We start from the raw sequence: 16,442 nt of genomic DNA, 5'->3' as shown, positions 1-16,442 counted from the left end.
CCAATGGCACACCAACAGTACAGAGCAAACTTAATTTTTTGGATCAGAAAATAATTGCTATTGTGGTCTCTATGATGGAGGCCACTTTATGTAAAATAAATCACAAACTTGGAACATGCATGTGTTTGCAATGGGTAGAATGGGGAGTTGTTCCACTTACTGTATGTTTCTTTCCTTCTCTTTAGTCCATCAATTTCTGGCAAGTGCTTGTAATGAATGACGAACACACAGATCGACGGTACCTACTGTTCTTCATTCTAAGTTGGGGTTTACCTGCCCTTGTTGTGGCCCTGCTTGTAATTATCCTGAGAGGAGCCTATCACTGGACCATGCAGGAAATCTATGGGACTGTACATGGTGATGTGTGAGTATTGCAAGTCACAAAAGCATTGACCAGTCTAGTTGATCGATATCATGCACTGATTAGAAGGCACATTAGAAATTGTCAGGTTATGGTTCATCTTCATTTCCAGGAAGGTCAGTGATGGTGAACTCAACAAAAATAAAAGGAATCATCCCAGAGAACATAAGATATGTCATAACTTATTTTTGCCTTTTCATATTCAAGCATTTTCTGCAAGATAGAAGAGCTCCTGGCTTAAGTCATGAATTAAATTCAGTTGTTGAATTTAAAGCTTTGTTCAGCCAGACTGAAACTTCCTGTAATAAGACAGGGTGGGGATGAGTTTTGTCAGTACTTTGCTGTTTCTAGAATTAGGCCAAATAGTTATTTATACTAGTTGGTAAGTATCACCCACTTCCTGTTGTACTTTAACATGCAAAGCTATGTCAGACCAAAATCTTAGTCTGCTTCTTGGTCTGCTCCTGCTCATCACCCTCCCCCATAAGCCTCATACACAAACATGTTCATAAACACACGCACACACGCACATCCTGCTACAGTCCTTTTACAGAAATTTTATAAATTACAGATCTGCTATGAGAAAGTTTGGTTAAGAATATCTTCAGCGTCAGTGCTTACCAAGAATTGAAAAATAACCATCTCGAACTGTAGCTATTGTCAAGAGAAACTCTTTTAAAGTCAGATAGTTTGAATGAATTCCAGTTAACTTTAACCCTAAAAAAGTTTGAATACTTTGATTCAAACAACACACAATTAGTGGAATCTCTAAAGATAACCTCATTCTGGAGTGCAGCTTGATAGACATCATCTGATATGGTTCATCACCCTTTCTCCAATTTAGACAGGTCGCAAATCACCCACTTTTCAGGCACTATCTAATCTAAGTATACAAACTGCAGCTCAATTTCATGGTCTTGTGAGGTACCTTATGTTTCAGAACTAGGGCAAGAAGCGTGTATGCGCTTGCGACTGGAAGATTTCCAACTGCCAGATCGGTCAGGCACCTTTTACCTTTGTCTGAACAGGCAGTTGGAACATAGGAATTAGGAGCAGAAATAGGCAAATTAATCCCTTTGAGACTGCTCTGCCATTCAGTCAGATCATGGCTGATCTCTCCCTTGTCTTGTTAGTTGTTATCACATTACACATGCAGGTAAAGGCATTAAGGTCCCTATTAAAACATTTACTTGCCCTGAAGCAGCCAGCACCACCGATGATTCCCCAAGGCCTGCATGGCCAACAAGGCCTATGCTGCTTGTACCTATCCAAATTTTCATCATTTACCTGGGGGGAGATTCCTTCCACTGCAGCAGAACAAAGCCTAAGGCCCAGTATTCACAGCTTCTTGAACCTTGACAATCATGCACATGATAAATATCTTGCATTAAGAATAAATGGTCACTTCCAAATGTCAAGGACCTTGTTTGCAATGTTGTTGAACTTCGACTGATGTCTTCTTATCTGATGTTCACATTTGATCTATTTTTATCGGCAGGACGGGGACAGAAACTATTGGCTACTTTGCCCAATCTATCATTGTGAAAATGCTAGAATCCATTGTTAGAGAGATGGTAGCAGAACTAATGCAGTCAGAACCAACATGGTTTAGTGAAAGAGAAATCATATTTGACAAATTTATTCGAGTTTTTAAGCCTGTGACAAGCAGGGTGGATGAAGGGGAACTTGTTGATGTCACGTATTTGGATTTTCCAAAGCTCTTTGATAATGTGCCACATAAAAGGTATAATGTGCACAAGACAGGATGGTGATGGGATGCTACATTAGCATAAATAGAAGGAAACAGAGTCAGAATAAATGGCTAATTATCAGGTTTACAAACTGTAGTGAGTGAAGTGCCACAGTGATCATGCTGTGACTTTAACTATTTGCAAACTGTATTAATGACTTGGATAAAGGGACGAATGGTTCTGCACTGGAGATACATGATCAGATACATGGGGGAGCTTTTCAATGGTAAAGTCCACCATGAGCTGACAATGCAACAAGTTTAGACAAAAGCCTTCTGCATAAACAGAGAGGCGCTTCATCCCAGCCACAATTTTCTTCCCCAGTTCCACTGTAATTAACATAAGATTTAAGGGCACAAAGCTGGCATGGGTGTTTTTCAAATTTGAATTTTACTTGTAACTATTTCACATTGCATTGCTTTCATTGTTGCCTGCAGCGACTAGTTTAGTCAGAGACCCTCATGGTTGGTACACACTGTTAGTTACAGGAGAGGTGATGTTATTTTGTTCGGTCTTTACTGAATGTTCATGTTGGTGTCTAGTGTTGTACTCACCTCTACTTGGGACATGGTTTAACTCACAGGTTCAGATGGCCTTCCTATCTGTGTATTGTAAATAATATTGCCCGAGATCACTCTCAGCAAGGATAACTGACACGTTGCAGATGAACTCAAAGCCCTGCAACAATCTCAACACATTAAGAATGACCCACCGTTGGACACGACAGACACTGCTCGATAAGTCCTTCATTTTCTTAATTTGAAAGACTGTTTGCACCCTGCCACTCCCCCACTGCAACCACTTCCAGGCCATCTTTTCACTTCACTCTTCCATGTCCCTGATTCCAGTCCACTCCCCTTCACCCCTCACAACTGACTCTTGATTTCATTTGATTTATTATTGTCACAAGTATTGTATACAGTGAAAAATATTGTTTCTTGCACACTATACACTTGCAGTTCCAAACCTCCATTCAAGTTGTCATTCGTCTCCTCACCTCCCCTGTGCTGCAGAGTTCAATGAGGAAAACTGCTGACCTCAAACTGCACAAAGCCAACTATTGCACGCCATCTTTAAACAAACATGATCCGGTGCTACCAGATCCTCGTGCACTGTGGACTTTATATGAAGATGGAACATAACTACAAAAAGTTTTAATATAATGAGTATTCATAGCATGCATTTGTAATACAAGTAGGGTGAGCATGAGGCCCAACCCCACTGAGTTAATCTCTAAATTTAAATCCGCTACTGGGAAAGCAAAATTTCAGCTCCTGTCTGATTAAGTCACACTTCACTCCACGATTCCCGCTCTTACAGCTCCTCCTCCATACTTAGGAAATACTATCAAACACTCTGGATTGCCCTGAGGTTGAGAAAGGTGTTATATGAATGTAATTTATTTCCCTATACCTTCTCACTCAGGCTGAACCTGAGAGTACACTAGCTGTGTCCATTGCCAAATCTCCAAAAGGCACCTAACGTTCAACTCTTGTCTCTCCTTGGGGGACATCTTATTACAGTAAAGATGTAACACAAATACTTGTTTTGGCTTCATCATCCAAGATCCAGACTACACTGAGCCACAAGCTAAAAAAGCCTTGAAAATTCTTCTAAGGGTTATCATACTCAGCACTGTGATGGAGCTAAACTAACTAAGACCCTTGGCAATTGCAATACCAATATTCCTGAAAGTCCAAGAGATTAATGAGTGGAGCTGTCAACTCCCAGTGAACTAGTCTTGTGCAGCTGGCAGCAACAAGATAAACCTGCCAGGTTCACTAAGGCCGGCAGCCAGGAAAAACAAGGAAAAATGTGTCTCCCCGGCTGCTGGTCTTAGTGAACCTTGCAAGTTTACTTTCTTATTACCACCACAACAACAACATCCTGGGAATTCACAGCATGAGCATAAGGCAAAAGCAGCTTGTATGTATTAAGCCTAATTCACCTCAGGCTGAATTGCCAAGTAGTCTTTCAAACAGGTCATTATGGCTCAAAATTCGAAGAAAAATATTGAAAAATTCAAAAGAAACAAGCTTAAAAAAATTATGTTTATTTAGAATTTTTCATGTCTATTAATAACACTGGTACCAAGGTCTCTGCAGCAAACTTTCTTCTGGTTTCCAATTTCACTGTGTTATAATCTAGAATCTGTGTTAGAATATAAAAGCAGGGAGGTCTTGCTGCGACTGTACAGGGCACTGGTGAGGTCGCAGCTGGAGTACTGTGTGCAGTTTTGGTCGCCGCACTTGCGCAAGGATATTTTGGCCTTGGAGGGAGTGCAGAGGAGGTTCACTAGGCTGATACTGGAGATGAGGGGGTTGGACTATGAAGAAAGACTAAATAGACTGGGCCTGTACTCATTGGAGTTTAGAAGGATGAGGGGGGATCTTATAGAGATGTATAAGATAATGAAGGGGATGCATAGGGTAGAGGTAGAGAGATTCTTCCCGCTCAGAAAGGACAGCAGGACTAGAGGGCACAGCCTCAAGATAAGGCGGGGGGGCAGCTTAAAACGGAGTTGAGGAGGAACTTCTTCACTCAAAGAGTGGTGAATCTCTGGAATTCTCTGCCCGTTGAAGTGGTGGAGGCTACCTAGCTAAATATATTTAAGTCATGGGTAGATAGGTTTCTGATAGGCAAGGGAATTAAGGGTTATGGGGAGAAAGCGGGAAAGTGGAACTGATCCACTTCAGATCAGCCATGATCTTATTGAATGATGGGGCAGGCTCGAAGGGCTAGATGGCCTCCTCCTGCTCCTACTTCTTATGTTGCACAGAGACTGGATTGGGATCTGCCTATTAGCTTCACATTTATGGTGGCAGGATCACAGAATCTGTGCTATTATTTGTTAATTGTGCTCCAGCAACACTGAATGCAAACTATATGCAGCATTCCTTGCATCCTTTGTTAGTAAGGGCCTCAGTGTGGGCAGGAAGGGGTACAATGTGAAAGACTCCGGCCTCACCACGCCTGGCGCAGATCGCACTGATCCCAGAAAACACACATGGGCCTAAAAATCGGTTTTATACCTGGTGCCAAACAGTTTGCAATCATCCTGGTCCCTTTCATGTAGCGCAAACCAGATCACACAAAGCAGATTCACATATTTAAAGTAACATTTATATATGCTTAGCCTGTTTGATGCCAGATTCTCTCAGTTCCCAGGACCTTCTGACCTTTGGGCATGCTGTGAGATTAGTAAGAATCACTACTGGGCTCCACTGGCTGTGTACGATGGCCATACGGGGGCGGGCTTAGAGCTTTGAGTGGTTGGGGTCATGGTTATGCAGTGCCCATCTGGCAGTTTCACCTAGCACTATGGCAGTACCCACATGACACCCAGGTGGGCACTGTCAGGGACAGCATCAAGGGAGTGGGGCCTGAGAGGGAGTGGGGAAATATGCTGCCAGTGAAGAGGAGGGAGTCCCGATGTCCATGGGGGAGGGCCCCTAGTGCACTGTGTAACTGGGGAGACTTTCAAAATGGTGCCCAACTGCTTTGCAGCCGGACTTACTGATGTGCTTAAGGCCCCTTCCCCAGAACTCATCACTCTCCCAAAAAATGACTGAATGTGGGATAATTTAGACCAGATCTCTCCAGCTTTATCACCAGTATGACAGGTTTTTTTGGGGGAAAATCATGGCTTGGGTTTTCCATTGCAGTAGTTTGTAATATAAGAATTAGCTTTTTTTAAAGAAAGGACCTTTCTTTTTTCATATTTTTCAGTAAACCATGGGCCAACTTACTTTCAATGCACCACAGTTCTATTCTTTGACGTAAGATGAGACCACTTATAATAACAACTTGTTTTTATATCAGTCTTTAATATAATGAAGTTTTCCAGGTATTGCTCAGGAATATCGAAGCAAAATTATGCATCAAATTATATAAGGAGATATCAAGACAGATAAGCAGCAACTTCGACAAAGAGGGAAGCTGCAAGAGCATTTTAAAGCAGGAAAGCTAATTAGAAGGATGGAGAGGTTTGGGGAGGGAAATCCAGAGTTTAGAGCTTTGATAGCTAAAGTCATGGCCACCAGTGATAGTGAAACAGCTACAATCAGGGAGGGTCCAGGATCCAGGATTAGAGGACCGCAGATACTCAGTGGGTTGTGAGGATGGACAAGATTACAGAAATGGGGAGCCACACTGCCATGGAAGAATTGTTAGAAAAAAGGAGCTTAGTGGTGTTAACTGAAAACCGTGTAGACCAGGAGTATGGGTTGTGGGGGGAGGTATGTGGATTTGATATGATTTAGGACAGGAGCTGGAGTGTGAGAGGTAGGTCATGAGGCAAGTCTAGAGGTAACAAAAGCATGAATGAAGGTTTTTGACAGTGGCAGAAATTGATTCAATCAAATAGACTCAAATTGAATGGAGTGGTAGAAATAGGCTGCCTTAGCGAGATGGTGGAGAAATGGTCAGAATTACTCAACTTCAAATATAACATTAAGTGTGCGCACAGCTTGGTTCACCATCAGACAGTTGCTAGGGAAAGGGATGGTTTTGTGGGGGTAAAGGCATTTGTAACTCGAATCAAAAACAAGAGGTGGAATTTTCTTGTTCTGCCCATGATGGGATTTGCCACTGATGAGTCTTCTTTGTCCCATCTGGATGCTTTCATTCCTCACTGCTTCAACTAAGTGATTTTTCACCTCAGTTTCTTTCCCTTGTTGGATTGAAGGAGGATCTAGAAGAATGACTCAGTCAAACAGGTCTAGGTAAGTCCAGACATGAAGAGACTATACTTCTCTCCTTCAGACTGCTCATATCTGTAGAATTTCTGCTACAGCTGTGGCAGACTACTGCTACAAGCACACAACTTTGTCAGGGCTTCAAAGATCTGTTGCAAGCTCTGTATGGTCAATACCTCTAGTGTTTCTCCACATGCTTTTCTGAACAGATTCTCCATCAAGAACATTGTCTGCTCACTCTCAGTGTGGCACTTGGATGCCATGATTTTCTGTGCTACCTCAATCCTGTTTTCAGCTGAAGGATTGTTTGATTTTTCCGGTCTCCCTCCAAACCTATCCAACTTCCTTCTTGTTGGTAGACAGAACATGTGTGAAAGGATACATCTTTGCTCTTCTGCTCAGTTAAGGAAGGACACATTGAGAGCCTCTTCATTGTCTTTTAGATGCCGAACTTCACCCGAATAGCCAGTGCCCCTGCTGGAGCTGTTTCATCCTCACTTTAGTGACAGAGCCAGTTCCAGTTCCATCCTTGCCAAGTGCTCATCCACTAGAATCATCCCCAATTGTAACAGGCAATGCAGAGATTGTTCCAAAGGAGAATGTTAAAGCAGCAAATAGTCTCACAACACCAGGTTAAAGTCCAACAGGATTATTTGGTGGCACGAGCTTTTGGAGCACTGCTCCTTCATCAGGTGAGTGCAGGATTTGTTTCACAAACAGGACATATATAGATACAAACTCAATTACAAGTTAATCGTTGGAATGCATGTCTTAACAGGTAATCAAGACTTTACAGGTGCAGACATTTCAGGTGGAGAGAGGGTTAAGCACAGGTTAAAGAGGTGTGAATTGTCTCAAGCCAGGACAGTGGGTGAGATATTGCAAGCCCAGGTAAGTTGTGGGGATTACAGATAGTGTGACATGAACCCAAGATCCCAGTTGAGGTCTTCCTCATGTGTGCAGAACTTGGCTATCAGTTTCTGTTCGGCGATTCTGCGTTGTCATGAAGGCTGCCTTGGAGAATGCTTACCTGAAGATTAGAGGCTGAATGCCCTTGACTGTTGAAGTGTTCCCCAACAAGAAGGGAACATTCCTGTCTAATGACTGTCGAACGGTGCCCATTCATCCTTTGTCATAGTGTATGCATGGTTTTGCCAATATACCTTGCCTTGGGCACCAGGGAAAGATATTGAGCAAACTATTGGGATTAAAGGAAGACAAGTCCCCAGGGCCTGATGGCTTACATCCTGGAGTCATAAAGGAAGTGGCAGCAGAGATAGTGGAAACATTGGTTATAATATTCCAAATTCCTATATTCTGGAAAAGTTCCAGAAAAAGGAAAAAGGTTAATATAACACATCTATTCAAAAAAGGAAAAAGGCGATAAGTGGGAAACTATCAACCAGTTAATTTAATGTCCATTATTAATGTCTATTATTAAGGAATTAGTAATGGGACATTTGGAAGGTCACAATGTAATCCATCAGAGTCAGCATGTTTTTAAGAAGGGTAAATTATGTTTGACTAATTTGCTAGAGTTCTTCCAAGATCTCTGTTCATGAGACAAGTCTTTCATCCCTCGAATCAATCGAATGAACCTTCCCTGAACTGCATTTATATTCTTCCTCAAGCAAGATGACCAAAACTGTGCACAGTATTCCAAATGTGATCTCACTAATGCCGTATACAGTTGCAACAGCACCTCCCTACTTTTATGCTCTATTCCATTAGCAAAGGATGCCAAAATTCAACTTATCTTCCTTATTACCTATTGCAACTGCATACTAACTTTTTGCAATTCATACACAAAGGCACCCAGATCCCTCTGCACGAAGCATTTTGAAGTCTCTCTCCATTTAGACATTAAGTTGCCTTTCTATCCTCCAACCAAAATGGATAACCTTATATTTATCCATGTTAAATTCCATCTGCCAAATTTTGGCCCACTCATCTAACCTGTCAATGTTCTAAATTTCTTATTTCCTCATTGCAACTTGCTTTCCCACCTATTTTAGTGTCATCTGCAAATTTGGCTATTGTACGTTTTATCCTTGCGTCCAAGTCGTTGATATAGATTTTAAATAATTGGGGCCCCAGGACTGAACCCTGTGACACACCACTAGCTACAATATGCCAACCAGAAAAAGATTCGCATTTTAATCAGTAATCTCTAAACTGTCTGTGCTTTATATGCTCTGTCTGAGGCCAGAACTCTCCATTCACCTGACGAAGAGGCTGTCCCCTCGAAAGCTAGTGAGAATATTATCAAATAAATAGGTTGGACTAAAACCTGGTGTTGTCAGACTTTTAACCAGAAAAAGAGCCATTTATTCCCACTCTCTGCTCTCAGTTGGTTAGTCAGTCCTCTATCCAAGCCACCTTCAATCTTGTTTGTTAATCTTTTGTGTGGCACCTTATCAACTCAAAAATCAGCTGAGAGCTTAACTCCAAAATTAACTGTTGAGAGTCAGCCAACTGTCCTCGTCCGTCCTGTGTCTGTGGCATCATAAGTCCCCAACCTCAGTGACCCTGTTGAACAACTCAAATGAAGGAACTCTAGGCACAGGAACATCCACTAATTCTGCACTTTTTACCATCACCACCCAGCGAAGCTTCTTTTAGATTCAGCCAACAGCCACCCACAGCAACTGCAGGATCCAGTGTCCAGGCTATCCTCCACAATTTAATATTTATAGCAATACCACGTAGAAAACAGGGAGACAATACAACTCTTATTATATATGCAATTCAGTAGTCAATAGTTTGAGCTAAAGTGTGCTAAGTACATTATTTGGGTAATGGGCACTAAAATCCTTCTATCTGAAATATAGGGAGAGACTGTAGCAAGATATAAGAATTTAAATGTTTTGTTTAGTTGCGTGCTGTAACAAGATGGATTCTGAAGATTTAATTCCTTAAATATCAACAATGGACATTATTACCTAACTTTCACGTTTATGCACAATTTAATATTATGCACATAATTAAAACATTGAAAGAGTATTAGAATCTAATTTATGAAACTGCCATTGTTTTTATATAGAATAAATTAATCCATCATGTTGGATTCATTAAAGTTCATTTACACATGAGATTGAGGCACAAGGGAAGTCAGACGAAGGAAACTCAGTGTTCTGTTTTGTTCTGTTCCTTTTCGCCTCTTAGCGTGACAGTGGCTGTTTTATCAGATTGTCTCGCTATTTCAGGCCGGGTAGACCAGACAGTGTTTTTCTGTGGTGGTTTTGAATTCAAGCCATTGTTGGTCCTGTTCCATTGCTGAAAGTTCAGCAGCTGCACATGGAAACTTGTAGTCATTAAGTTGTGATGCATCGTGTAACTTTATACAAAGTACACAGAGTATTTTTGGCTTGGTTATTATAATGACACAGTGAACCTGTTAGTTACATGATTGGTTAAGAGCTACACATCGCATAGTTAACATAAAATGTTGTCTTGACATGCAAATTCAGGAGATTAATGTGTTGTGGTGGAGTGAAACTTTTAACTTTATGCAGCAGTGGAGTTACAGCATGTTGAAGTGTGTTACAACAGTGAGCATATCTAATAGTTTTGAAAGTGACAAATTATTTGATAATTGTTTAACATGAAAAGTTATAGAATCATAGAACCCACAGTGCAAAAAGAGGCCATTTGGCCCACAGAGCCTGCACTGACAGTAATCCCACTCAGGTACTGTCCTATCCCTGTAACCCCATATATTTACCCTCATGAGCCCCCTGACACTAGGGGGAATTTGTCATGGCCAATCAACCTAACCCGCACATCTTTGGACTGTGGGAGGAAACCGGTGTACCCGGAGGAAATCCACGCAGATATGAGGAGAATGTGCAAACTCCACACAGACAGTGACCCAAGGCTGGAATTAAACCCGGGTCCCTGGCACTGTGAGGCAGCAGTGCTAACTACTGTGCCATTCGTAACAATTAATGATGGTATGCCACCAATTAGGGAAATGCTTCCTATCATTAGTTTCATTTTTGGCACTAGGTTTTTCAGCTCCTGCATTATTTCATTATTTTCCCCTCTCTTGGAAACCTAATTCTCATGGTTTTAAACTCAGCCACTGATCAGCATTTTTCATTGTACAAAATTTGACTGTGTGCTTCTGGTGTGATGTCCATAAATGCATATAAGCACAAACATGTGATGCACTAAGCAAATACATCTTTGTCAATTGAAAGATTAATTTTACAAGCTGTTTCTTGTACACGTGGATTGCCCAGCTTTGCTACAGGTAACTGTGTTGACTCTATAAAACATGGAAGTGCCCCTGGAACATTTGTAAACATGATTTATTATGTTAAGAAAAGAACAGTAGAAAAAAATCAGTTCAGGAAGTACACAATAAAAAACAAACTCCAGTGCATATGTTCTTTATTTCTTAGCTAAATGGAAAATATGTTCTGCATTTGTATTCAATTATAATGGATCTGATGATATTTTGGACCTCAAATTCACATTCTGCCGATAGTATTACTTACTGAGAATTAATGGAAAACCTGCAGCATTTGATAAACATTTGCTTGGAAAACATACTGTCTGAGATTAGAATACATTCCTGAAGGGGCCGCAAGTGATTTTTAGCAGATTGGTTAGCTGGATTTTTCATCCACAGCCAAACTTTTGTTTGTAGATGAGAAAGGAAAGAAGCTCTTACCTTAACATTGAAATCTGAGAGGTTTGTGTAATGATAATTGAATTACTACAAATGGTATCGCCTTTTACCCACATTTGGAACAATTTGCAGAATATGAATGCACAGAGTTGGAATGATATGCAAAGGAATTCTTCATACATTATATTTTCCTTAATTAATATGAACTTAGGAAGGACATAAGAACAAGGAGCAGGAGTAGGCAATTCAGCTCTTTGAGCCTGTTCATTCAACACCATCGTGGCTGATCTCATCTCGGCCTCAAATCCACCTTCCTGCCCGCTCCCCGTAACCCTTCAACCCACTATTAATGAAAAACGTATCTCCCCCTTAAATTTGTTTCGTGTTCTGGCGTCCACTGCGCTCTAGGGTAGAGAACTCCACAGAGTCATGACCCTTTGAGTGAAGTAGTTTCCCTCTCATTTCTGTTTTAATCCTTTAGCCTAAGACTATGGCCTCTCATTCTAGAACACCCAACAAGGGAAAACATTCAGTCTACATGTACCTTGTCAATCCCCTTTATCATCTTATATACCTCAATTAGATCTGCTCTCATTCTTCTAAATTTCAGTGAGCATAGGCCTAAACCTATACTGTCCTCAGAAGGCAAGTCAGGACTGGAAGATACAATTGCACTTCATATGGCCAGTTCCAAATCAAGATATTCTTTGCACTGCAGCACCTGACAGGTATCAAAAATTAAATATCCAACATGGCAAGCAGTGTGTGCGTACAGATTCTGTGGCATCCAATATATTGGTAAAGGCTCTTGTGTAGAGGTTAGGGGACCATGCATAAAAAAGACATTAGGGCCATTACAAATGTTATATATGCTGTATTGAGATACTCAGCAAAATCCATTAGCTATTCACCATAACATGCTCAATGCATATTGCAGTCAGTATTCTCAGGTACTTGCTAGCCAGATGAATGGTCATTTAAAGGGTGCAAGGTTTGCTGAAGGCTGCCTTCTAAAAGATAAGTTCATATTTTATATCAGTTTATTATGGGACAAGGAAGAACAAGAGTACTTCTCCTAGCTCCACTTTAAACTCCACTTTAATCATACCCACCACCATTTGCCCTGTAACATCCCATTAGCCCATTCCCAAATTTCACCCCACCACATCTTGGATCCTGCTTGCTATCTAGATCAGTGTCTGGTGACCACTCGTCTTCAAAACTCCTGCAGGACTCTGCCTGACACCAACTGTGCAACGCTAATAATCAAATGAGTCTGCATACCAATTCAGTGTTGCCAACAGCTCGGCAACGTAGCTACATTGAGGTTGTATCCTGAATCAAGAACAAACCTATTTCTTGGCTCAGGCATCTACAAAATAGACTGAAATAGCTCAAAACTGGGCATCCATGATGCACAGTGGGCCATTATCAATAGCAGAATTTTACTCCAGTATATTCTGAAACCTATTGACATATCCCTCACTCTATCACTACCATTAAGCCAGTGTATGAACCCTGCTTCAATGAGGTATGAAGGATGCCATGCTAGGAGCAGAACGTGATGTACTTATTTTCAGATACCAACGTGATGAAGCTACAACACAGAAGATGTTAAGTGACAGAACCAACTTGAGATAGATAGAGCTAAGCAATCCCACACCATAAATCAGATCAAAGCTCTGCAGACGTGTCACATTCAGTTGGGAATCATGGTGGAAAATCAGACAACAACTCAGAGGAGGGGATTCCATGAATTCAGATAGACTCTGAGATGGACATGTTGAAATGGGATGGTGTATCCATGTTGGGGTGAGGAAGTTCCATCAAACTGAATCAAATCCTCACAATATTGACTCTGCTGCTTTCTCCAGTTGCAATTGATGGATATAGTCTCCTTCCTACATTTCTCTTCTTCCCAGAAAAAAAATGGGATTTTCATTCTGATGAGGTGGGTCCAGGCTACAGTTAGGCCAGCCAGCCTAGGAAAAAAGTTCAGGGTGCTGAGATGGGCTGTTTAAAAGCCCATCTTGATGCTATGTGACACTGTCCAAGTTATAATGAAAAAGGAAAGACCCGCTAGCCATCAGTCCACACTCCCCACACACACCTAATACCTCATTTTATGTCCCCCCTCCCCTCCCAATTTCCATGGCTCCACATGCTCCCTCCTCTCACACCAAGCTGTTGCACTTTCATGCACATTGACACACCATACATTGGCAGTCCCTTGAAATCGAAGATGATGTCCATCATGCTTAGTGAGTCTATTGATGCCCGATTCCAGATCCATACGTTCTTCCAGTGGGAGAACCAAAGCATAGAAGAAAAATCCAAAGAGTTCATTAATTAAAGAATTAAATGTCTTGCTCAAGTCGAGGAAGGCAAGGAATAACTCTTGGTTTTGCCCCCAGCATTTTTCCTAGATCTGTCTGGCCACAAAGACCATGTCCACTATATCCTTAGATGGTTGGAAGCTGGGTTTCCGGGATGGGTGGGAGACATCCCCCTGTATTTGTTGGAATTACATTTATCATCCTTCTTATGGATAGTAATGAAGGTTGGTTTCATGAGATCTGAGGGCAAGTCCTCTTCATCCCAGAGGCAGAAGATAAACTGGTAGAGTTGTGACGGGAGTATACCATCTGGTCCGCAAGATTTATTGGCTTTCATTTGTTAGATTTTTCATCTGCTTAAGCTCACCAATAGCTGGTGGATTGCCAAGGGATCCTTCACAGGGCATTGTCGAATGGCACGGATGGCCTCCTGGTTCATGAGCAGTTCAAATTGCTACTTCCAACTGACAGATAAGAACATAAGAAATAGGAGCAGGAGTAGGCCATCTAGCCCTTCGAGCCTGCCCCGCCATTCAATAAGATCATGGCTGATCTGTCGTGGCTCAGTTCCACTTTCCCGCCCTCTCCCCATAACCCTTAATCCCCTCGCTTATCAAAAACCCATCAACCCGCGTCTTAAAAATATTTAGCGAGGTAGCCTCCACCACTTCAACGGGCAGAGAATTCCAGAGATTCACCACCCTTTGAGTGAAGAAGTTCCTCCTCAACTCCGTTCTAAACCGCCCCCCCCCCCTTTATCTTGACGCTGTGTCCCCTAGTCCTATTATCCTTTCTGAGCGGGAAGAGTCTCTCCACCTCTATCCTATCCATCCTATTCATCATCTTATATGTCTCAATGAGATCTCCCCTCATTCTTCTAAACTCTAACGAGTACAAGCCCAGTTTATTCAGCCTCTCCTCATAGCTCAACCCCCTCAACTCCGGCATCAGCCTAGTAAACCTCCTCTGCACTCCCTCCAAGGCCAAAATATCCTTGCGTAAGTACGGCGCCCAAAACTGCACACAGTACTCCAGCTGCGGCCTCACCAATGCCCTATACAGCTGCAGCAAGACCTCCCTACTTTTATATTCAATCCCCCTCGCGATGAAGGCCAGCATCCCATTCGCCTTCCTGACCACCTGCTGCACCTGCAAGCTGGGTTTTTGCGACTCATGCACAAGGACCCCAAGGTCCCTCTGCACCGCCGCCTGCTGCAGTTTGTCCCCACGTAAGTAATAATCCTTCCTACCATTATTCCTACCAAAGTGGACCACCTCGCACTTGCCAACATTAAATTCCATTTGCCATTTCCTGGCCCATTCGCCCAGCCTATCTAGATCCAGCCTATCTAGATGGCATCATCCTTGAGGTGCTATCCTGTGATCATCAAGGGTTTTGTCCAATTGAGGGGAGTTCATGGATTTGTCTGGGCAACCTGGAGTTGTGCATGTCGTACTGATCAGCATAGGCCTGAATCACATGCATCTTGTCCATCTGCCAGTTATTCCTTTTTATGAATGTGACGCTGGGTCTCAGTCCTCAGTTGACTGTAGACTGCTGTCTTTTGCCGGGTAGGGTGACGTTTCAAAAATATACGAAAAGGCTTTTAAAGAAAGCATTCCTGGATAACTTTCCCCCTTTTTTAAAAAAATGCCAATCAAAATTTCAGTCGTCCAGTACATTTAATGTATCGATAGCAGAAACTGCAGGTACTCCATGGGGTTTCCCCAAATCCATGAAAATTCAGCCCTATATAATTCTGTCAGATATTCTGTGATCAGTAGAAACCATTAACCTCCCCCAGTAACTCACCACAGAGCTTCTATCAACTTTGCCTGAGCATATGTAAGTTAGTAGCCCGTGAGCTAGAACCTGTTGCATTGCCCTTCAAATAGTCCCAAAGCAGGATCCATCCTGCCAGTGCTTGTTGTTTGAGTAGTGAGTAAGGAAGGCATTCCCTGCACATTCGTTGGCCAGTTTTACTATTTGTGCATTGCATCAGTCTATTGCTGACCTGTGAAGTCATGATCTCGCTCATACAACCTCTTTGGCTGCATGCAGATGAGACACCTGCATTTGCCACTCCCGTCGCCTGACACAGCATAGCCCGTGCAGGAAGTAGCCAATAGCATCTGCTGTGCTACTAAGGTTACGGTATGTTGGTTTTGTGCCATTAGATTGAATTTCGCACCCTAAAAATTCTTATCTCCTATCATGTTGCAAACATTTTTTTGTATGAGGAAGTAGTTTTGATGGATGGTAATGGAAAGTGAAAGGATTAAAACATTTGTGTCTATCCTGATGGCACTGAGGCCTGACAAAGCTATTCACTGTCCATTTATTAATTGATTAATTTGAAGCCGAGCCACTGACCCAGAAGTCCGATTACATTTGTACAGGCACGTGTACATATTTAATTAATTAATTTTGTTGCAGGCTTGATGCAGCTATAACTCCTTTGCATGTGTTTGAGGCACATTTTTGTCATTCAATAATGAGCAGGTAGATCTGCCTTCTGGAAGAGGATTACAGTGTAATCTTAACATGAAAAATGATTTCACAATAATGATCCACAGTCTAGTTGAATGGTGGAGTGGGCTTGAAAAGCTACATGGCCTCCTCCTATGTTCTGTGATCTCAACATCAAATGCACACATTCC

The 16,442-nt window shown here is 42.0% G+C and overlaps 1 protein-coding gene across 6 annotated transcripts in view; it reads left to right on the top strand.

The window, feature by feature from the left end:
- adgrv1 (adhesion G protein-coupled receptor V1) overlaps positions 1-16,442 on the top strand; it is a 524,573-nt gene that overhangs the window by 412,687 nt on the left and 95,444 nt on the right. For all 6 annotated transcript variants that reach the window (XR_013886686.1, XM_080189140.1, XM_080189139.1 and 3 more), the window contains one exon: positions 186-364. Coding sequence is in view for 5 of the 6 variants with exons in the window: in XM_080189140.1 (XP_080045266.1) it covers positions 186-364 (179 nt within the window). In the remaining variant the exon portion in view is untranslated. The remainder of the gene's footprint in view (positions 1-185; positions 365-16,442) is intronic.

This window comes from Carcharhinus amblyrhynchos, chromosome 5 (genome assembly GCF_965287045.1).
Source record: "Carcharhinus amblyrhynchos chromosome 5, sCarAmb.v2.hapA, whole genome shotgun sequence".
Classification (NCBI taxonomy): Eukaryota; Metazoa; Chordata; class Chondrichthyes; order Carcharhiniformes; family Carcharhinidae; genus Carcharhinus; species Carcharhinus amblyrhynchos.
This window is presented reverse-complemented; position numbering and strand designations above follow the sequence as displayed.